At 55.0% G+C, this 22,473-nt stretch overlaps 1 protein-coding gene and 1 long non-coding RNA gene across 4 annotated transcripts in view; one reads left to right on the top strand and one right to left on the bottom strand.

Moving 5' to 3' along the window:
* LOC112398774 (uncharacterized) overlaps positions 1–2,930 on the bottom strand; it is a 14,707-nt gene extending 11,777 nt beyond the window's left edge. For 2 of the 3 annotated variants that reach the window (XR_003003059.1, XR_003003057.1), the window contains exon 1: positions 2,704–2,930. This is a non-coding gene — a long non-coding RNA (uncharacterized LOC112398774). Of the gene's footprint in view, positions 1–1,191; positions 1,355–2,703 lie in introns of all 3 variants that reach the window. The other variant, XR_003003058.1, reaches the window with a different exon arrangement.
* Positions 40–13,938, top strand: IGFBP4 (insulin like growth factor binding protein 4). The gene is made up of 4 exons (XM_024743495.1): positions 40–626; positions 7,828–7,985; positions 8,752–8,886; positions 11,109–13,938. Exons 1-4 carry the CDS (start codon positions 278–280, stop codon positions 11,241–11,243), a joined length of 777 nt encoding a protein of 258 aa, XP_024599263.1. The 5' UTR covers positions 40–277; the 3' UTR covers positions 11,244–13,938.
* The last annotated feature ends 8,535 nt before the right edge of the window (positions 13,939–22,473 follow it).

The raw sequence follows: 22,473 nt of genomic DNA, 5'->3' as shown, positions 1-22,473 counted from the left end.
GTGTGGCCAGGGGCCGGTATAAAGTCCGGGGGAGCCGGTCCCGGGCAGCAGCTCAGCCCCCTGCCCCCCTACAGCCAGCCGCCTGGGCCGGGCCGAGGATGCGGCGCAGCGCCAGGCTCGCTCCCCTCCGGCCCGCTTGCTAACTTCCTCGGCTTCGTCCTTGTCCGCCAGCGGAGCCGCCCCGTGTCCCCGCGCCCTCCGGGTCGGGTCCTCCAGGCGCGCCGGGAGCTGCCTCTGTGTCCCCCGCTGTCCGCCCGTGCCCCGTCCTCGCCCGGTCATGCTGCCCCTGTGCCTCGTGGCCGCGCTGCTGCTGGCCGCCGGGCCCGGGCCGAGCCTGGGCGACGAAGCCATCCACTGCCCGCCCTGCTCCGAGGAGAAGCTGGCGCGCTGCCGCCCCCCCGTGGGCTGCGAGGAGCTGGTGCGAGAGCCGGGCTGCGGCTGTTGCGCCACTTGCGCCCTGGGCAAGGGGATGCCCTGCGGGGTGTACACCCCCCGCTGCGGCTCCGGCCTGCGCTGCTACCCGCCACGGGGCGTGGAGAAGCCCCTGCACACGCTGGTGCACGGGCAAGGCGTGTGTATGGAACTGGCAGAGATCGAGGCTATCCAGGAAAGCCTGCAGCCCTCTGGTAAGGTGCCCCAGCCCTTGCACGCCCTCCCTGGGGTCCTCCCCTCCCAGAAGCCCCTTCCCCATTCGGGTTGGCCTGAAAGGCTCTTGAAAATCCCCTGTGAGCTGAGCAGAAGGCAGGTATGTGGCAGGGCCCGACTGGCACGGGACAGGGTCAGCCAAGGAAACTGCTATCAAGTCCCTAGCAGCCTGTTGCCACCATCAAAGAGGACTCTGTCCCATCTCTCCATCTCAAGGGTGCCTATTTGCGAAGAGAGGTCTCAATGGTAGTCCTGGCTGCTGGGGCAAGAGTGGAAAATTAAGTGACCTGGCCCAGCCCACAGCCTGCAAGTGAGCAGTCTAGGGCCATATACCTGGAGGATGGGGTTGGTGGCAGTGGAGGCTTTCTGTTCCTGATCCAGGGACCTCCCCTCACCCTGGACACAAGTGGAGGCCCCAGGGGTCTGCGAAGCCAGGGCTCGAGCTTTTGACATTGAGGTGGGGTGGAGTGGGACATGTAAATTAGAGTGGCTTTGGTGGTGAGGGACATCAGAGTGGCCCTTCCTCAAAGCCCCAGGCCGGCTCACCTAGCTTTTCGAGAGGTATTGGGAAGACAGGGGTCTCTCTGCCAGGCCTGGGCACCTCCTCCTGCCCTGGTACACAGGCACCCTGCTCCTTTCTCCTGGCAGGTGCCATTTGAGGTGGCAGAAGAGAAGCAAGTCTTGGCTCCCAGCCCAGAGCTGCAGAAACCTAACGGGACAGGCAGTAGAGAGTGGAGGGATGGGCGGGGGGCGGTGGGGAGAGAGAAGGGGAGAGAGAGGTTTAGAAGGTCTCTGGCCCTAAACCCATTCTTACACTTTCTCTATTTCTCAGGGAGACTTTCAGTTTCTCCCTTATAGTCTTTCTGTCTCTCTCCTTCTTTCTCTTTATTCTTTTGTTCTTTCCTGCTGCATCTCTCAGCTTCTAGTTTCACTAACAGCATTCTCAGCTTCTCCTTGCCTCAGGATCTCCTGCCCGTTATCAGTTTCTTTCTCTTTATTCTATTCCTTTTCCTGTTTTTGTTGCCCTGCTTTGCTCACTTTCATCTCCGTCTCTTTCCGTTGCTCATTCTCTTGACTGTCACCGTTTCTCTTTCTGTCTTTGTTCCTGTCTTTCTCTGTTGCTTTCAGAATCTCTCTGTCTGCCTTTCTCTACCTCTGCCTCTGTTTCTTGTTCCCTCTCCGACTCTGTTTTGCTCTCCCTGTGCCTCTGTCTGCTTCTGTCTCTTTTCCTGGTGCTTGAAGCTTCCATTGTTGCAGTCCGGATGCTGGGACTCCGGCCCCAAGCTTCCTGCCCTGGGTCCCAGACCGCTCCACTTCCTCAATGCTCTGCAGCTTGTTAGCCAGAGGAGAGCAGGATGCAGGGAAAACAGGAAGGAGGTGGACCCCAGGGGTCTGGGCCTCGGGCCTCTCTGCCCTTCCTGCCCCTGGGCAGCGAGAGATAGGTCAGCAGAAAACATTCTAGGAGAAATGCCAGCCTGACACCCAGCACATCTGGGAAGCCGGGGTGGGGGGTTTCTGAGGGTGTAAGTCACTGATCCTGGGGCAGAGATGCCAGTGCTAGTGGGAGAGGAGGGGTACTGGTACAGGACCAGACTGGGAGTGAGGGCTGAGCCCTTGGGCTCCCCGGGTATAACGGGTTCCGTTTGCTTCGTATCTCCATCCTCCACCGGCCAGCGGGTATCTGGCACCAGATTGGGATGGCTGGTGAGCTCCTCCTCTCTCACCAACTTGAACGTGGGACAGAAGAGCCCTCAGTGGGTCTTGGGAACCCCTTCTTCCCTGGCTGGGTAGGAACACCCCGTCCTGAAGTGGAAGGAACTGTTCCCCTAGGAGCTGGGGAGGCATGGTGTGAACAGTTTGTGAGTGTCCTGTGAACATCGTGTACACCAGCCTCGAAAGGCAGCTTTAGGCCCCTTTTGGATTACAGGGCCCAAGGTCTCCTTGCCTTGGCCTCCACCCTTGCAGTGCAGGCAGATATGGGGAGAGGGGAAGGGGAGGTCTGGGGGGTCCTGGGGAAACTAGGTACCTACTCAGCAAGCTGTGTCCATGCCCTCTTACCTCCCAGTCATCTCAGAAGTACCCCTGCCACGGCCCGGGCCACACTGCACCGCGTGAAAGGCGCCTCCTAGAGTTGTGCAGTAGCCCTGCAGGGTGTCTGGTGAGACCAGGCGGCCAGGGCTCGGCCCCTCTCCCGGCTGTCCTCCTGAGCCTTCCACTGTCGATAGGCTACTGTCCCTCCTGCGTCCCAAAGCTTGGGCCTTCTTTTTTTTTTTTTGCTGTATGCGGGCCTCTCACCGCCGCAGCCTCTCCTGTTGTGGAGCACAGGCTCTGGACGCGCAGGCTCAGCGGCCGTGGCTCACGGGCCAAGCCGCTCCGCGGCATGTGGGATCCTCCCGGACCGGGGCACGAACCCGTGTCCCCTGCATCGGCAGGTGGACTCTCAACCAATGCGCCACAAGGGAAGCCCAAGGACCTTCTTGCCTGGGGAATAGTTGGGCAGAGAGGTCAATCACGCTCTTCTTCCTGCCTTTTCCTCTTGGGGCTGAGCTTCAGCAGGAGACTGGGGAGAGCAGTTACTCAGCGTGCCCCCTCCCTTGGCCTGCTATGGTCCAGAGGCCCACTCTTTGCTCCTGGGGCAGGTCTCCCCCATCCATCTCCTGGCTAACACCCTCCCCTGTGCCCTCTGCCGTGACCCCCTGTCCCAGCTTTCCAAGCCAGAAAAGGTTGTGGATTAACACAGCTCAGGCCGCCAGAGGTGGGGGCGGGGTGGGACTTGTGTGTCAGAAGTCCACAATCCTGATTCAGTGTACTGACCCTCGACTTGTGGAATCTGGGGGAGTGGACAGTGGGAAGATTAGCATTTGGACTGGGGAGATCCTAAACTGTGCTCTGGGTCCCTCTGGGACAGGGTTAGGGAACATGCAGCCTGGGTTAATTTTTAGTCAACACAGCAAATATTGTCCCCCCTACTTCAGTACTGGGAATCCAGTCATGTCATGGGAACAGGGCCTTCCCAGAAATTCTGTGCCTTGGGGGAGGCGGGGGAAGGGGGAGCATGGCTGCTTAACATTTTTTCTTTAGTTTTGGCAAAGCCAGAATTATTGGTGCCTCGGGTATCAGGAGTCTTTCCATTTAAAGACATAGGAGCTGCAGAGATAAGTTCTTCTCCTTTCCTCTAGCCAGACTGCTGCTTTTCCTCATCTGTAAAAAGGGGGGACAGTGGGACCTATCTTGCAGGGCTGGGGCATCTGGCATGGAGGAAGAGTTCAATACTGGAGCAGTGATGAGGATGGTGATGAAGAGGAAGCCGAATGGATTTAAGTTGAAGCTTAACTTCTCCCCTGATGCTGGGGCTTTGGGGGACAGTAGGGCAAGTGAGCAAAGCTGGGGGGACATGCAGAGGAGTGGAGGGGGTAGGGTGGAAGGGCCAGCTGTCCTTCTCTGACTCTTTAGTCTGTGGCCAGCAGCATGGCACAAGGGTGAGGGGGACACCCCTTGAGCCAGACCTCAAAGAGAAGCCTGGTACCCAGCATGGGTGGTCTTGGCTTCTCCAGCCAGAGTGCAGGGGAAGGAGGAAAAGGCCTTTGTTGTAGGGCAGGTGGGTGACCCTCCAGATCGTGTCTGGTTGGCTGGGCCCATCTACCTCACAGCCTCACCCTGGGCGTCTTGAGGGGAGTGGGGGCTGGAGTTGAAGGGAAATCATGCGGATGAAATCAGGCAGCAAGGAAGAGAAAATATTCTAGCTTTGACCATGAACTTTGCAGCCATTGGTGGCAAAGCTGTGAAACGTCTTCTTTCTCTGGGTCCCTGCCCTTCCTCTGTGGCTGGAGCAAAGACCAAGGTTTCCCCTGTGGCTGGATGTCGTTGGCCTAGCTCCAGCGGGGCAAGGGGAGGTGACCTGGCCTACCTTGGAAGCCCCGCCTCCCAAACAAGCCTTTCAGATGTCGAGAGGTCCGACCTTTGGTGGGAGGCGGGCAGGTTTGACTCGGCTCCCGCGCAGAGGGGAACCCACCAGGATTGCGATTTTTCCAGAGGGCACCACCTGGGTGAGCAGCACGGGAAGGATGGACCCCCTGCATGAGCAGGGAAGTAGCAAGAATTTAGCCAGTTTTAGAGATGGGGAGGTGAACGTTTTTTTTAGAGACTCAGGGCTATGACCCTCACCCTCCCAAGCCTAGTGCCTAGGGTGGATCCTGGGGTGGGGTCTCAGTCTGCCAGTTAAACAAGACTGGGCAAAAAGAAGTTACAGATTAAGTGGAAAGTCAACAGCCGGGGTACAGTCACTGTGCTGTGGCCAGGGCAGGGTCAGGGCGCCTGGGTGCATGTGGGTGTGCACGTGTGGACCAGTGTGTGTCTGGACACGTGATTGTTTGTGTATGGTTGTGATCCTTGAGTCCCAGCCTGTCTGTGTCTGAGCTGGCAGATAGGGACATAGTCTGCGTACCCCTGCCCCTGAGAGAGGCAGTACGGAGCCACTCTCCCTGCCTGCCGTGTTCTACTCTAAGCTGAGACACAAGCTGGTGGGGAAACCAAGGTGGGGGAGGCCGGGCAGGCTGCCTGCTGATAATGTCCCATGTGACGGGAGCCCTCCTGATACAAGAACATGAGCTATGTTTCCAAGCTCGCCCTATGCCCTACGCGTCCCCGGGGTTCAGTGAGTGGACCCGGTTGTCTTCCTTCATGGCACTTCCTAAATTAAGGGATGATCATTCCAAATATCCTTTAATAATCCCCCGTGTAGCACAGGGAGATCAGCTCGGTGCTTTGTGTCCACCTAGAGGGGTGGGATAGGGAGGGTGAGAGGGAGAGGCAAGAGGGAGGAGATATGGGGATGTATGTTTATGTATAGCTGATTCACTTTGTTATAGAGCAGAAACTAACACACCATTGTAAAGCAATTATACTCCAATAAAGATGTTAAAAAAAAAAAAATCCCTCCCCCGAGTGTTTTTGTGAACTTGACTCATAGAAACACAATGTTGGAAAGTAGTCGAATTTCTACGGCATATCTCTCCGGGTCCTTGAGACCTCTGCCACCCTGACGTGCCACACCTCCAGGGCAGAACTCTATCTCCTGAGGCAGCCCCGTGCATTAGAAAACTCTTCCTAGGGAACCTAAGAACATCTGGCCACTTACCAAGAGGGACAAGTGTCACTGTGCACAGCCGTGCTTTCCTTTATGATCATGAAAAGAAAGCAAACTCGAAGGAAGAACAACAAAACCTTTCCGGTTGAAGGGGGCCCTCAAGGTAGTGTCGTGGGTTTTGTCAAATGAGCCCCTGGGATCCTTAGAGCCTTTCCAGGTAGAATGGTGGCCCCTTTGTTCTAAGCTCACTCCGCTTCTGTGGTTCCAAGACAAATCTATCAATTCTTTTAGGTCTTCTATTTCCTTTCTCTCCAATCCCCAGCTCCAGCCTACACACCTGCAGTGCTGTGACCCCATCCACTAGTCTTGTGGCTTTGGGCAAGGCGGACGCGGTGATGGCGGGGGGTGGTCACTGGCCAGCCTGGGCCTTCTTAGCCAGAAGCTTCCTTGGGAAGGTCTTCAGGGAAGAGCTTGGATCTCAGGTCTTCTCTCTGGTTCCTGCCTGGGGGCTTGGGATCTATCTTCCTATGGCCCCCTTTGCACAATCCTGGTCTTCTGAAATTGATCTGCCCCTTCTTTTGCTGCCCACACCAGCCGGGAAATCTTGCTGTAGTGGCTTCTCCTTGGTTGACCTTCGGGAACTTGATCTTTTGGGACAGAAGTCCCCTCCAGACTGTCCTTCTTGGGATGTTAAATAGGCAGAAGGAGGGATTATATCTATCTGCTTCATTTATTCCTTCCCTCTGTTGCTTTTTTCTAAGCCAGCCCTGCATCAGTGACAAAACCTCTTCCCATCCTCGGTGACTGAATTTTATACATAACCTTTGGGGTGGAATCTTGACAAAGACTTTCTGGGGGTCTAGATTCCTCCTTGCCTGGTTTCCCTTTATCCACGTGCTTCCCCCTGGACCCCCAGAACTAGGAGAATAAAAAGAGAACTAACCCCCCAACTAACCTTGGCTCTGCAGAAAAATACCATTTAACCCAGAGGCAGCTCTGGGACTGCTGCCATGCATGGAGGAACCTGCTAACTCCTCAGGAAAAAAAAATCCTGATGCAAACCAGATGTAACCTTCTGTCCTGCTGCCAACATCTGGAATGCTGGCAGGGGCTCTGCACTCAGGCCGGCAGCAAGTTGCCAAACCCAAGCATTTCAGAGGTGGCTCTGATCTGCAGAGGGACCTTGCGATCTCTTTGTCCAGCTCAGCCCTGTGTTCTGGTTTTGGCCGCCCGGCTGGAGGAGCAGCGGTTACAATTCTGGGACTTCTGGATGGGGTCTTTCTGGAGTTCGGATAGAGCCTTTAGGAGAGCCCAGGGAAAGCGTGGCGGTTCAGCCTCACCACCCCCATCTCTGCGTCCCCAGTGCCCTGGCTCTGGGCAACAGATACGCACTTTGGATGGGGTCTGAAATGTAAGGATGGGAGACTTTGGGGTGGGGGTGGGGGCTGAAGGGATGTGTGAGGGTGTTCTCCTGGTCCTGGAGCCACACAGCGTCTCAGACACACACACACACACACACGTGCAGGCATACACACCGACTCCCACTTCTCCTGTGCAGCCAATGGAGAGAGTTTTGGGGCCAGATTTCTCATCACTCATGGAAACTTTGATTCTGGCCATTTGGAAGAGGGTCAGCAGAGCTGACAGCCCTGGGGATCCCCTGGCTGGCTTAGCGAGATGCTGAAAAGAGTAGGAAAGGAGAGAGGAAGAAAGAGCAGACCGAGAGGGGGATGGTAGGAAGAGCTGAATGCAAGGGGGATGAGATTCGGTGTGGGGCCCCCTGCCTGACTGAGACCTCCCTGCAGGGCCCAGGGGACCCTCCTGCTGTCTGGGCAGCTGCAGCTGGTGACTCATCTGAGGGCTGGACTGGGTGGAGTGAGGGACGAATCAAGGACTTCAAGAGGAATATTCTCCTGGGGAGTGTGGAAGAAACCGGGGTGCTGCTTTCATTTCTTCGCACCCCCCCAGAGCCCCTGCTCTTCCCCAGCGCCAGGCTGGAGAATCCCTAAGAAGGAGAAAGCAGGTGGGAGGCTGGGTTGCTGTGCCGCCTTGTCCTTTCCCATCGCTGACCTTTCCCCATCTTGGCCTGATTGCAGACAAGGACGAGGGTGATCACCCCAATAACAGCTTCAGCCCCTGCAGCGCCCATGACCGCAGGTGCCTGCAGAAGCACTTCGCCAAAATTCGAGACCGGAGCACCAGTGGGGGCAAGATGAAGGTCATCGGGGTCCCTCGGGAGGAAGCCCGGCCTGTGGTGAGGATCTCTGACCAAATGCGCACGTGCGTAGGCACACACACCACCACCATCACCAGATCTGGACAGTGTCCATTCAGCAAACATTCTTTAGATGTCTGCTGTGTGCAAGGTGCACCTAGTATGCATCATCAGGACCCAGAAAGTCCTCACTCCTCTTCTTGAAATTCCTTTCCTGCTCACCAGTTCTAGACACTGGGATAGCTGAAGCTATTGTTAAACACTGAGACACTTCCGTACTGGTTGGTGAACAGCAGTGGCCCCAAGCCTCCTGATGTTTCTCGGCCCTTCCCAGGGATTCCCCACCCCAGAGCTTCTCAGGAGTTAAAGGGTTCATGCTGGCCATAGCAGGGAGCCTTGGGACCCTGCTCCAGGGTCTGGCTAATGTCCTTTCTGATGGATGTTTCTGACGGATCCATGCCTGGGTCTTACAAGTTGTTAATTATATGATTTCATCCGTCACTCCTGTTTAGAAATCATCCCCTTCCTGTCCTTCACCATAGATTTCCTTTCCCCACAAGTTCCCTTCACATCATAGCCCTCCTTTTTAGAAGCCCTTTGGCTCAAGGTCCTCTCTTCAATGTCCCTCTGTTCCGCCCGCCAGCGTCCCCTGAGCCCGAGCTCCTCCTTTTACCTCGTTGGGCCCTGCTCAGCTTCCAGGCCTTAACCCTCCTTTCAGAGCCCTCAGTCCTGATTTGACCCCCAGCCCCGGTCCTCCTGCCTCTCTCCCTTCTGCTGAGCAGTTTCATCCTCCCCCCTCCTCCAGCCCCAGGGCTCCTGCCAGAGTGAGCTGCACCGGGCCCTGGAGCGGCTGGCCGCCTCGCAGAGCCGCACCCACGAGGACCTCTACATCATCCCCATTCCCAACTGCGACCGCAACGGCAACTTCCACCCCAAGCAGGTGGGTCTCCATCTCCGCCGACTTGGCCCGGCCTCAGCTCCAGGATGTCCAGGATGGACGTCTCAGGAAGGGGGGAGCTCCTCAACCCAAACCTAACCCCTTGGACCCTCCCCAAACCCTCCCCCAGCCTCAGGACCCCAGCTCATTTTGCAGATGAGGAGACTGAGGCCCAGGGAGGGGTAGAGGCCGGCCCAGAGTCACGGAGCGAGTTAAAGGTAGACCAGTTACCCTGCCTCCCCGTCCAGGCTTATTTCTATGACCTCTGTAGTCACCATCTGTGATGCAGACCTGGCACTCCTGCCAACCTCTGCCTCCAACCCTCTCTCACTCTCCTTCCTCCATTCCTGTGAGTTCTCCTTTGTCCCTGGATGTCTGAGGTTTCCACGTGTGGCCTGTGGGATCTTAGTTCCCTGGCCAGGGATCGAGCCCAGGCCCTCGCAGTGAAAACGTGAAGTCCTAACCACCGGACTGCCAGGGAACTCCTGATGGCTGAGGTTTCATCTGGGAATGGAGGGGCTAGGTCTTGAAGAGTTGAGGAGGAAACTCAGCCTGCCCCTTCCCCCAAGCTGAGCTGCCAAACCACCTGGGGTTCAGCCAGGCTGGAGGTGAAGCCAGACCTGACAGCTGGAGACGGGAACTTTGGGTGCAGCAGAGGAAGGACGAGGCAGGAGACAAGACAGGAATGCAGAAACCTCTGTACCTCCTTACGCCCTTAGAACATGGGCTCTTCTGACAAGCCCCCAGGACGCTGGGATGGTCAACGAGGTTGGCCTGCTCCAGCCCCATCTCTGGCCCGTCTCAGTCGGGCTCACTCGGAAGGGTGGCATATCTGGGCAGGACACTGGGTGGGGTGCCTCGTGCTGGGTGTGGCCTGGATCTCCTCCAGCCCTTGTGGGTGTAGGCACACACGTCCTCCCACTCGGTGCTCTACAGACGAATCCACAAGGTGGACCACCACTCAGCCAGAAGGGGCCTAGCTAGGAGGAGAAAGGCTGCCCCCGAGTCTGCACACCCCAGGATGGCATGAGGAGGTTATGAAGAGGTGTGCGATGGAGGAGGACCACAAAGGTCTCCCCGCCAAACCAACGCCAAACCTCCCTCCAGCCTTTATCCCAATACCAATTTTATCCTTGTCCCAATTTTTCTTTTTCCTTTTTTTTGACCACGCCGTGTGGCTTGTGGGATCTCAGTTCCCCAACCTGGGCCCTCCGGCAGTGAAAGCAGAGTCCTAACCACTGGACCTCCAGGGAATTCCCCCTTGTTCCAATTTTTAAAAACTGTCCCCCCGCCCCCGTTAAAAAAATCAATAGACTTTATTTTTTAGAGCAGTTTTAAGTTTACAGAAAAACCGAGCAGGAAGTACGGAGTTCCCATCTACTTTCCCACCCCCAGCCTCTCCTATTAACATGAGTGTGGTACATTTGTTACAGCTGGGGAACTAAAATTGATCATTAGTTATTAACTAAAGTCCATAGCTTACATTAGGGTTCACTCTTTGTGTTATACACGTTTATGTGTTTCCTTCCCCCCGGTTTTTATCCCACTGAAAATTCTGACACTTGACCCTTTATCTTCAGGCCAATTCTGACCCTTGAGACAACCTTCACTCCAACTCTAACCCTGACTCTGAAATACACCTTTACCCCCTACTTTTCCTCTTCCCCCGTCTAACCCCGACCCAGACTTAGCCCAGCTGCTTTCATTGTTCTGACCTTGACCTCTGTCTCTATCCCAATTCCATTTCTGACCTGGGCTCTAAGCCTCACCCCACTCAAGTCTGAGTCATAATTCCCAGTTCAACTGCAACCCTCACGCTGATCCTACGCTAACTTCAATGTGGTCTTAACCATAATCCTATTCTTAGAGTCCCAACACAATCAGAACCCAAACTAAAACACGATCAGAACACAAATTAAAGACTTCTCCAACCTGAACCCTAGCCTTTCAAATCCAGCTGCACCTTTCAGCTCCATGGATCCAGTCTCCCCTCCAGGTAGAGGCTACAGAACTTCCTCAGGACCCTGGCTTTGGGACCTTCTGCACCAAAACTGTCTGGACCTTTCCTTCTTGGCCAACTTTACTCCAGTGAGCTCAGAGGACCCATGTTCAAGAAAGCCTGTGCCCCCAAGAGTCCATCTTGGAGCCACTGTCTGACTTGGGGGCTGGGCTGGGACCGGGGCCAGCTGCCTGAGATCTGACCTCTCACACTCTTGTCTTGGCAGTGCCACCCGGCCCTGGATGGGCAGCGCGGCAAGTGCTGGTGTGTGGACCGGAAGACGGGAGTGAAGCTTCCGGGGGGCCTGGAGCCGAAGGGGGAGCTGGACTGCCATCAGTTGGCTGACAGCTTCCGCGAGTGAGGCCTGTCAGCGGGCGGGGGGCTCACTGCCCCCTGCTGCCCCCTCCCCTGGAGGCTGCAGAGCTGACCTGGAGCCTGGGTCTGAGTCCTGGCCCTGCTTCTGGCCCAGAAGTTTCCCTTGGGGTGTGTTTGTGTGTGTGCGTGTGTGCTTATGAGCATGGATGTGCCCTTGGGGTGAGCCGAAGCCTAGGGGTGTCCTTTGGGCTTAGATAGCCTGAGAGAGCCCTGGTATGTTTCCAAATTGATCCTGGATTCATTCAGCCCTTCAGCCATCTATAAACACTTCTTGACCACATACTACATGTCAGCTCTAGTGTTCAGCCCTGCGGGCTCTTATTTTGACTCCCTCTGATTTAGACGTGTAAGGCCACCTCCTGTAAGGTGAGCACAGGTCTGTAGGAGAAGGAAAGTCCCAGTCCCATAATGAGGGGAGGAAAATAGACATGTACCTTGACGGTTGTCCCTCCCCTCAAACTAGTCAGAGGGTGGAGGCCATAGGGAAAGTGTGGGGTAGCAGATGACTCAGTGGTTAGGAGACCGACTGAGACACAATTCCAAAGCTAAAGGCTGCCAGGCTCCCCTTTACTTCCTCCCCAGGTCCCTCCAGGGGGAAGGACCTGCAGGGACAAGCCCACCTTAGCTTTGTTGCCTGGCAACTGAGACCCTGCTTTGGGGGAGGGAAGAGGTCAGCGGAAGGCCTGCAGGACAGAGGGCTGGGGAGGTGGGGCCCATCTCTGAGCAGTGACTGGGGAGGAGGAAAGAATGCACAGCTGGACTGCATGTGCCTGATGGAGAAAGGAAACCACATGCTGGGAGGTGAGGGACTTACCTGGGGTCCTGCTTCCTCCCCCATTTGTGGTCACAGCCAGGAAGTCACCAGGATGACTCCATCCTTCAGTGGCTCACTGTGGCTCTGCCTCCCTCCCCACACCTCCTTCCCTGGACCTTCCTCCCCGATATTTCCCTACCCACTGGGCATTTTCTGGCTTGACTGGATGGAAAGAGACTTAGGAACCTACCAGTTGGCCATGATGTCTTGTCTTTTTTTTTTTTTTTTTTTTTTTTTTTTAACAAAACAGAACAAAACCAAAAAAACCGTAGACAATGGTGTTTGGTTGATTTATTTACAATTAAGAGACAGGGATGCACCAGGGGTGGGGAGAACTGTCTTACATGGTAAAAGGACTGCAAAGGGTCAGCCAATTCACCCTCCTCTTCCTTGCAGCTTCTTCTTGGGGAGCCTCTCTGTCCCCAGAGTCTGTGCTGTCTGTGTTCAGACTCCTGGTGGGCCAGTAATGGCTTCTGAAGGGAGGGAGCAAGCTGGGCCAGCCCTGCTGGGCCAGAGCCATTTCTGGGATCAGCTGGTGTGTGAAGCGAGGGCATTTCCTAGGGCATCAGGCAGACTGGGTTTGTGTCTGGATTTGATTTATCGATCTAGTGAGGGGAGGTACTGCCCTGAAGCTAGGGAAAGGGGGAAGCTCTCCAACACATTCCACAGCTCTGACTGCCTAGATTCCTGACTGGGGGTTGGGGCTGAGATTTCATTCTGAGGGGTTGGGAGTGGGGGTATCTTTGATCTTGCTGTCCTGGACTCGCCAGGCTGTGGGCTCTCAGTGCCAGACCCAGAATGTGTGCCCACGTGGTACCACTGGATTCCTGGTCATCTCCCAATGCTCCTTACCTCCCACCTTTGTGCTGTGTGCGCGCGCGTGCGTGTGTGTGTGCGCGTGTGCGTGTGTGCGTGTGTGTGTGTGATCTCTTGAGGCACTCCCAGGCTTCTCGATTGCACTGGCCCCTGACGCACTGGCACCTGTGCCGTCTGAATCTTGAGCCTGGGGCCGCAATCCTCATCTCTCTAACTCTGCCTCTGTGGCGGCATCCCACAGCCATCTAGTCCTCCTGAGGCACCACAGGCTGCTGCCAGCAGCAGGGGATAAAGAACAAAGTGACGCTCCTTCAGCTAGGGGGCCTGCTCTTCATAGAGCCCCCTCCTTCTGGGGCCGAGGCCAAGGCATGCTGGGAGAGGAGGTTGAGTGTAGGCTGAAGATGAAGTTTTAGGTCCCTAAGCCAAATGTAGGGAGAGTATCTCTTTCCCTAAGGCATCTCTTTAAATTCCCCTTTGTCTCCAGCCTCCCTTCCTAATGCTTTATTCTTGTATCCTTGGAATGGGTGGTAAGAGGTCCTTTACTTTTCATGCGCCTCCAAAAAAAACCTGGGTCTGCTTGGGAAGTAGCTGCATGTGTGGCCTGGGATGTGCCTTTGTGATAGGTGTGTATTTATAATGCGTGTGTGCGCGCATGTGTGTACATATAGTGAAGTGACACCTGAAATGTGAGTGAGAGTGTGGGCTTTTACAGGGCGTGTGTACCTCGGCTGGGTGTGTGTAGATGTGACGCACATTTGTGTGGTGTGTCTGGGTGGGCTGTATGAATCTGAGTATGAATGGGTGTGATGTGAAGAGAGAGGGAGTGAAATTCACAGTGTATGTATGTACTTCCCTCCTCCACTCATTAGGTGTCCTCAGTGCAGGGCTTGTAGGGAGCTGTCTAGCACAAGAGAACAGAGGATGTGCACTTTGGGAGTGGGAATCCCACATCCCACAGAACGCCCCCCACCCCTGGTGCTTGCCCGCACCATCTCGGAGCCAGGTCCTAGTTGTCAAAAAAGAAGGAAATAAAAGCAACTCTGGGGACTTCCCTGGTGGTCCAGTGGTTAAGGCTCTGCGCTTCCGTGGCAGGGGTTGCGGGTTCGATCCCTGGTCGGGGAACTAAGATGCCACATTTTTATTTTGGCCATGTGACAGGGCCAAAATAAAAGCAACTCTGTGTCAATGTGGACACCCTCTACCACTGCCAGGCCAGAGGAAGTGAACTGCCCTGGGTAGTGTCACAGTGGGGAGAACCGGGCTCCAGAGAGGAATTGCTGGTCTAGTTTGTACCTAAGCCCTCCCGTGGCTTCCAGATACGCTTGAACGGTCACTCTAGTTGCCACAGGGGCATCAGCCTCTTGGCAGAGGTGGAAGGGAGGAGGAGGCAAGGACCAAACTCTTGTGTCCTGGTGGGGCCACCATACCTAGAATAACTTTAATTTATTAGATTTTTACAGTTTTTTTTGATGTGGACCATTTTTTAAAGTCTTTATTGAGTTTGTTACAATATTGCTTCTGTTTTATGCTTTGGTTTTTTGGCCCTGAGGCATGCGGGATTCTAGCTCCCCAAGCAGGGATTAAACCCGCCCCCCCCCTGCATTGGAAGGCGAAGTCTTAATCACTGGACCACCAGGGAAGTCCCCTAGAATAACTTTAAACCAAAGTCCTTGAGTGGTCTGTCCTGCCTCCCTAAGAAATGTCATTCCTCCCACTGTGGTTTGGAGCAGGGGGATGGGGACCCCCTAGCCCATTGGTGCTCACTGGCATCAGGCATTCATTCGGTTTCCATCTCCTGGCTCCCCAGTGGAGATCAAGACCTGATGTCTGGCTGAGGGGTGGAGGCTGGGTTTTCCATTGTCAAGAAGGCCAGGTGGGAGTAGAGAGAAAAAAATGGAGACTTGGATTGATTCCAGTACTGGATTCAGGTGAGGGAGTCTCTGGAGAGCTGGCCAAGCCTCCTGGCCCCTTCTCCTATCGGGGACCTGAGGTTGCAGACACAGCCATTCCTTCAACCCCTTCCAGGAAAAGGCTGCTTGTTCTAACCCCTCTGCCCTCTGGGCCAGATTCCACCACTAAGTTACTCCAGGAATGTTATGAGGCATGCAGGACTTGGGGCTCCTGCTCAGGGGTCCCCCTTTCTGGGGGGATCTGGCTGTGTGGTAAATGACCCTGAAATATTCCCAGTCAGAGAAACTCCCCCTGCATTCCAGACCCCTATGGCAATATCACCTCTGACCTCGAAAGAGAAAGTCAAGATGATGTGGTTGGATGGAGCTGGGAGGCACTGGCAGCTGGGATGCTGGGCTGTCCTAGGGAAGAGGGGAGGAAGGGGGCGCTTTGTGAGTCTGGGGAGAGGGTCAATGAGGAGGAAGTATATTCAAGGGGGAGGAGGGAGTTAACGGGAGCAATGAGTGGAGGAGGGGCGATGGAACGGACCTCGGGGCACACACACGCGCATGCGCAGGGGAGCAGACACCGCGCCAGCCAGCGTCGTGCCAAATTAGATCCTAACTGTAGAGTAACCTGTCCCCTCTATGTCTGAGGCCCCAGAGGTTGGGGAGGCTTGGGTTCAGGGAGTAGAAGTGGGGGTGCTGTAGATAATTAGAAACATACCCTAATGAGTGAGCAGGCACCACCAGGACCACCTCTCCCCTCTGTCCCCTTCCCTTCCCCAGGTCCCCAACCCCCTTCTCCGTGACCTGGACAATTCCAGCCAGGCAAGGGGAGGGGCTGGTGGAGCCTGGGAGTGGAAACCCGGTGGGATTGGCTTCCTGGACCCTTACACAGTCTCTAAAGTGCAAACAACATATTTTTGCCATGCAGTGGTATTTAATTACACATAAAAACAGAGCCATTAAACTGAAATTAAACCCTTGTTGGAATCACTTAATTCAGGGCATGACAAATTGCTTTCAGTGGAGGCAGCAGTGAAGTCCCCTCAGGGAGAGATGGAGATTAGCGGCTTCCATAGCTGGCTGGGTCCCCTCTTTGTCTTGGCCCCCTTGCTGGCTCTAAATTCTGAAATTGGGGTCAGAACCTTCTAAAGACCACCCAAGCCAAAGGGAAGCCTCTAGGTTTGTTCAGGATGACAGGAATGGAGGGTTGGAGAATCACAGAATCATTGTTCAACCCAGTTTCAGACAACTCGGTCCATTTTATCCATGGGTAAGTTGAGGCCCAGGGGCCAGTGTCATCCAGAGCCAGGAGAGAACCCTGGTGCCAAGCCATGACCGGGGAGGCTGTTTTATCCTTTCACCCTGGGCCTGGAGACAGAGGTTGGGGCTGGGTGGGTGAGGGAAACCAGAGCAGGCCCTCGTCTAAGTCTGGAGGCAGCAGGGAAAGCAAAATGGGTTCCTGGGGCTTGGGCTGCTGAGGCAAACTTGACTTTGTGGAGGGCAGCCTAGCGCCCAGACTTCGGCTCAGACAGACCTGGTCACTTAACTACTTGGGTGAGGTTGGGCAGGTATGACCTTCCAATCCGGCGAGCCTCAGTTTTCCTATCTGTCAAATGGGGATGGTGATTCCTATCTATAGAGTTCCTGTGAGGGCCAGTGGGCAGAATGCCTGAATAGGGCTTGGGGCCAAGTCCAGTAAGTGGTTCTCCTGGACTTCCTTCTCAGGACCTGTGGTCCCCATCTGTAATAAAATCCAGCTGGGACCTGGTGGTTTCTAGGGCTCCCTTGCTCTGTGTTTGCAGCCCTTTCTCCTCCCTCCAGCCCCTTCTTTCCTGCAGTTTCCCTTCTCTCCTCTGTGGTCTAGTTGTCTAACTAAGGGCAGAGGTCTGGGGTGTATGGTTAGACCACTGGGTAGGAAAAGGCAGGCCCAGGCCCCCTAAAGTTTCCCTGCCTCACCTAGTCTTCCAGTGGCTGTGTGTGAGGCCCCTCTGGGAGGTGAAAGGGGGCCACACTGTGGGGAGGGGTGCTGGGGGTGCACAGTGAGGTGGTGAGGTTGTGGTCTCCCTCCCCCGTGTGCCCTCCACAATCTGGGAACCAGCTCTCCTGATTGGAACCAGATGGGTCCGCTGTGGCTGGAGGCCTGTCTCGGCAGTCCACTTACTCAATGCTTCCCTGGGAGGGGAGAGGGGGCGTGGGCTAAGGGGAAGTGGAGGTGAGGAGGGTCCTTTTCATCAGGGCTGGGAGAGAGACTACTTTCCTTCTCTCTCCTCTCCAGGCTAGCGGCCTGGGAACTTTTCTATTACCCACAGAGGATTATGGTGGGACGGTGGCCAGCTGAGGACAAGTCTCTCACTGAGGCTTAGGGGGGCAGTCTTAGAATTTATGACGCCTCCTCTGGGAGCCTGAGCCCCATTCCTGAAGCTCAGCTTAGCTGCAGGTTGCCAAATAGGGGCTAACTATGCCTGTCCCCCGACTCCAGGAGTGCCCCGAGGCCATTCCTCTCACCCTTGGACTCCTTGGCCTTGGTAGACTGCCAAGTTCCTGCGCTGGGGGTTGGGGTGGAAGGGCTGGGGCTGGGCAGAGGCCCAGGGTTCCCGTCATCGCAGGCCTGGCAGCTACCCGGCTGCAGATGGCCCTCCCGCCAGCCTGGCGGCCAGCACAAATGCTTTACAGCTGTACCTCTATCGGCTTGCCCCGAGAGCCTAGAGACAGAGGTAGGGAGCTGGGGGGCACAGAGCTACGGTGGGTGGGGGACAGGCTAAGATGGTGACCCAGCAAACCCAGGTTGCTAAGATAGAGAGGACAAGGAAACTTGAGGATCCAGAAAAAGCTTCCCGAGCAAGGACCGCGGGGAGGATCCTGGGTGCTACGGCCTGGCAGGTCCAGGGATCAGGGTCCCTGCCTCCCTTCTGGGTCCTGGTCTCTGAGTAGAGTCAGAAGCTTCCAAATTGAAGCAGCAGGAAGGGGAGCCCAGGCTCGTCCCCACCCAGGGGAAATTGGACCAGACTGCTCAGGAAACAAATTCAATTTTCCAGCATCATGGAAGGTTAGTCAGACAATAGAGGGCTTTTTTCCCCCAGAAAACATAAGAAAAAAAACATCATAAGAAACAAAAGTCCAGTTGCCTTCGGCTGAGCTGTTTCCCAACTTCATTTCTCAGCTTCAGGTCAAGGCTTCTCATTCAAAGTGACATGTGACTGCTCAGTGACCCTGGCCTGATCGCAGGCCTTGTGAGGGACCATGCTCCCAGGGTCTGTGACCACCCCGACTTCCAAAAGCCCTGGGTGGGCCCAGCCCCATGCACCAAGGGAGGGGCAGTGGTAAAAATAAAAACCTTCCCCCAAAGAGATTTTGGATTTAGGGGCTGGTGAGTCCTAAATCCCAGGCAACAGGCCCAGACGGGTTTATATTAAGATGTAAACGGACCTGAAAAGTTTTGAAAAGTTTTCTTTTTCGGGGGTGGGGTGGACCACAGGAAGTTGCCTTTAAAATGCAAACAGACCTTGTAAACCCCTGCTTGGGGAATTTCTTGGGGCTGGTTTGAGGGGAGCTGGCCTTGCAGGCTAGGGAAGGGCCAGCCTCCAGTTGGGTCCTCTGCAGATGGTGGCCTTGTAGGGGACTCTGGGCCCTGGCAGGGGAGGAGAGGGTCAGCACAATCTAAAGTAGAGGGCAGGCCCAGAGTGGGGGAGAGCAGAGGTTGCCAGGAGACAGATCCCAAAGTTCTAGGGTGGGAGGTGGGCGGTGGGGAAGACCACACAGGAAGCCTCGGGAGAGAGCTGGGCGGCATCTCCTGGGCTGGAGCTGGGGGGGCGGGGCGTGTAGGGCGGCGCGTGGGTTGGGGGGGGTTGTCAGGGAGAGGGATGGCTCCAGCCTAATGGCTGAGAAAGGTCCTTCCTAAGAAGACCGGGGCTGGGAGCAGCTTTCAAGTTCTTCTCCAGTTCACCCATTACACAGATGGGATACAAAGGCCTAGATGGGGTCTGTGATTTGCTTGCCTGAAGGCATAAATGAGCTGGTGGCATACAGATTAGAACTCAGGGCAGTGGTCTTTTGGCACTGTCTCCCAGTGGGGGCAGGGGAGACTCTTCAGGCTCCAGAAAGGGGAAGCTAGGAAGGGCTATAATATTTGGGAGGAAGGAAGGAGGTCCTGATGGAAGATTCTGGGTGGAAGATTACAGGGAAATATGCCACCTTTCAGGCAGACAGAGGGACAGGTGACTTTTGTAACAGTCTGGGCAGCCTGGTGTAGCGGCTGGAGTGGGATGGGGACCTAATCGCTGGTGGGAGAAGAGGGGCTTGTCAGAGACACCAGAAGGAGGAGCAGACAACTCTATCCTGGTGTAGATGGAGGCAGGGGATTGGACTTGATGACCTCTGGTTCAATAAGTTCCAAATGTCATCATTATCATAATCACCATGGGTTTGGGTCCAAATCGCTTGGGTTCAAATCACACTTTACCATTATTATGGTTGGACCCTGGGAAATGGACTTAATCTCCTAATCCACAGTTCCATATCCATCATATGAGGGTAAATAATGATACCTACATAGTGTTGCTATCAAGATTAAATGAGATAATACACGGCAAAGCTTCTAACAAATACTGTAGGCCTGATGTGCGCCAGGCACTGTTTTAGGTGCTGGGGACCCAGCAGTGAACATGCGGGTCTTTTTCTTCGTCGAGCTCCTGTTCCAGCAGCCTGGTACGTGGTATTATATTAGGTGCCCAGTGAGAGGTCGATAGGAGTGCTAGCCTTCTCAGAATGAACACTGGTACTCCACAGGCTACAAAGTGTGTTCACGCCCAGTGTGTCTCTAATTTTTTGAGGCGGATATTACAGTCGAGGAAACTGAGGCTTAATGCCCAGGGAAGTGGCTTGCCCTAAATCATGCAACTAATCAATGGCAGAGGGGACCTGCCACCCAGATCTGTCTGACCCCCAGGCTTCTAATTCTTGATGCAGAAGAGAGAATTTGCATGTGTGCGTGTGCAGGGGAGTGGGGTGAACTAAGGAGAGGATACATCCCATCTCGGTGTTCACGGGGTGTCCAACCCGAATGCTGTGGAGGAGAGAAGCTCTCTCCTGGGTCATGTGCAGGCCTCTCCCGACCTCCTAGCCAACCGGGGGTCACCTAATTCTGCATTGCTCACGTGGGCACTCAGCGTGGTATTTGGTGACGCAGGTGAATGAGTGAGCGAGACTCATTGTCCCTTTCCTCCCTCTCCTTATTCTCTCTTTCTGGTTCCCTCTTCCTGGCTTGTCTTCCTGCCCCCCTAGGCCTGCTCCAAGCCAAGCTCCACTTGCTCCCCGGCAAGATTTTTTTTTTTTTTTTTTTGCGGTACGTGGGCCTCTCACTGCTGTGGCCTCTCCCGTTGCGGAGCACAGGCTCCGGACGCACAGGCCCAGCGGCCATGGCTCACGGGCCCAGCCGCTCTGCGGCATGTGGGATCTTCCCAGACCGGGGCACGAACCCGTGTCCCCTGCATCGGCAGGCGGACTCTCAACCACTGCGCCACCAGGGAAGTGCCCCCGGCAAGATTTGACTGGGAAGGGGTGAAGGCTGAGACACCTTCCAGGAAGCAGAGAGTTACAAAACGAGTCCCTGGCTGGCTCCAAGGGCACAGACTCAAGAAGAAGAGGGTCTGCTTTGCTGGGGCTGAGAGCCCCAGCCTGGCCGGGACTGGGGGGATTATGGGGGTGGGGAACATGGCTGGGGCAGGGTCCTGTATGGAGGGGCGCTATGGATTGATTTGACACTTACAAACCTCCATTATAACACTGTTACAGTCATCCATTTTCCTGGATCACATGAATAAAGCATGCAGCCAGAAAACACTGCTGCATGAATCAAGGTACTGCCTTCTGGGTTGGGGGCCTTTAGCCCCCCAGCCCTGCCCTCTTGTTCCAAGTTCTCAGCCTATTGGATAGCATGTCCCCATAAATTCACAGGTTGACCCCAATGTGACTGTATTTGGAGATAGGACTCTTAGGAGATAATTTAGGAGGTTAACTGAGGCCATAAGGGTGGGGTCCTAATTTGATAGGATTGGTGGCCTTGTAAGAAGAGGAAAATGCACTGAGGAAAGGCCGTATGTGCACACAGCTAGAAGGTGGCCGTCTGCAAGCCAAGAAGAGAATCCTCACCAGAACCCAACCATGCTGGCACCCTGATCTTACACCTCCAGGCTCCAGAAGCGTGAGAGAATAAGTGTCTGTTGTTTAAACCACCCAGTCTGTGATATTTTGTTACGGCAGAGTCTGAGCAGACTAATACAGGGGGAAGGGGGAGCCCCAGTCCTGTTCTTTCCCGTGTAGTCCTTTCAAGCTCGGAGAGAGCCCAGGCCCCAGGCCCAGATCAAGTAGGCTTCTGTTCCAGCCTGCCTCAGGATGAGAGCCGCTACCTCTTTCCTGGCCTGAACTCCAAGTCTTCACAGCTTCCTCTTCCCATCACACTCCTTCCCAGCGCAGGCCTCAGATCCTTTCTCCTGTCCCCACATCTGGCTACTTACTCCCTGTCTGAAAAGCCTCTGTTATCTCCCCATTACCTACCGGATAAAGTCCAAGCATGTTGCCGTGTACAATTCTGCATCGTGCAACTGTACACAGTGGTCCTGAGTCCAACCTCATTCATTCATTTATTCACCAAGTATTCATCCCTTGGACATTCTCAGCTTAGCACCCAAGGCTCTTAATGATCTAGCTCCTACCTCTTTCCTTTGCTTCCTCTCTTACCTACTCCCTTGGGCACCATATGCTTCGGCCACACTGAACAGGGAATCTTTTCATACCTATGTGCTTCATGCACAGATCCATCCATCTGCTTGTCTGAGAGCGCTGAGCCAGTGGAATGGGCACAAGTTTGGAATTCTTTTTCTCTGCCATTTACTAGCTGGGTGAATGTGGGAAAGTTAACCTTCTGAGCCTCAGTTTTCTAATCTGTAAAATGGGATTAAACATATATAATGCGCTTCACATTGCACTTAGCATATAGGAGCCCCCGAGCAAAAGTTGGGTTCCCCCCCGCCCCGTCTTTACTGTTAGACTTCTATTTATCCTTGAAGACCTGACTCAAATGTTACTGCCTTGGTAACGTTGCCCTCCTTCTCCCCAACCGGGGAAAGCTCATCTTCTCTGTACCCTTCCTGCCAGCTCTGTATGACACTTACAAACCTCCATTATAACACTGTTACATTCATCCATTTTCCTGGATCACATGAATAAAGCATGCAGCCAGAAAACACTGCTGCATGAATCAAGGTACTGCCTTCTGGGTTGGGGGCCTTTAGCCCCCCAGCCCTGCCCTCTTGTTCCAAGTTCTCAGCCTATTGGATAGCATGAGAGTTAGGACCAAGGGTAGGGGGTGGGGGTAGGGTGTTAGGGGCTGAGGATGAAAGCAGAGGTGAGCCACCTGCGGGAGATGAGTATGGGGGCTGGCTGGTCAGATGGGGTAGGGGTGAGGGTGCCTCAGCTCTCTGGGGAGTCCACTCTGTAGCCAGAGAGGAGGCAGGGGTTAGAGGACACGGGAATCTGGGTTTTGAGAAATGGTTGGTGGCACAGCGGGCTGCTGTCCTCCATTCCCATCAACTCCAGCAGCAGCTGGGCTTTGCTGTGGGTCCAGCCACCGGGGGCAGAGGGGCGAGGGGATTAAATGGGACAAGAGAAAAAAGGTTTTTCTGTAAAGGGGG

Source organism: Neophocaena asiaeorientalis, unplaced genomic scaffold (genome assembly GCF_003031525.2).
Source record: "Neophocaena asiaeorientalis asiaeorientalis breed wild unplaced genomic scaffold, Neophocaena_asiaeorientalis_V1.1 scaffold1, whole genome shotgun sequence".
NCBI lineage: Eukaryota > Metazoa > Chordata > Mammalia > Artiodactyla > Phocoenidae > Neophocaena > Neophocaena asiaeorientalis.
The sequence above is the reverse complement of the archived record's forward strand: the minus strand, read 5'-3'. Positions and strand labels throughout refer to the sequence as shown.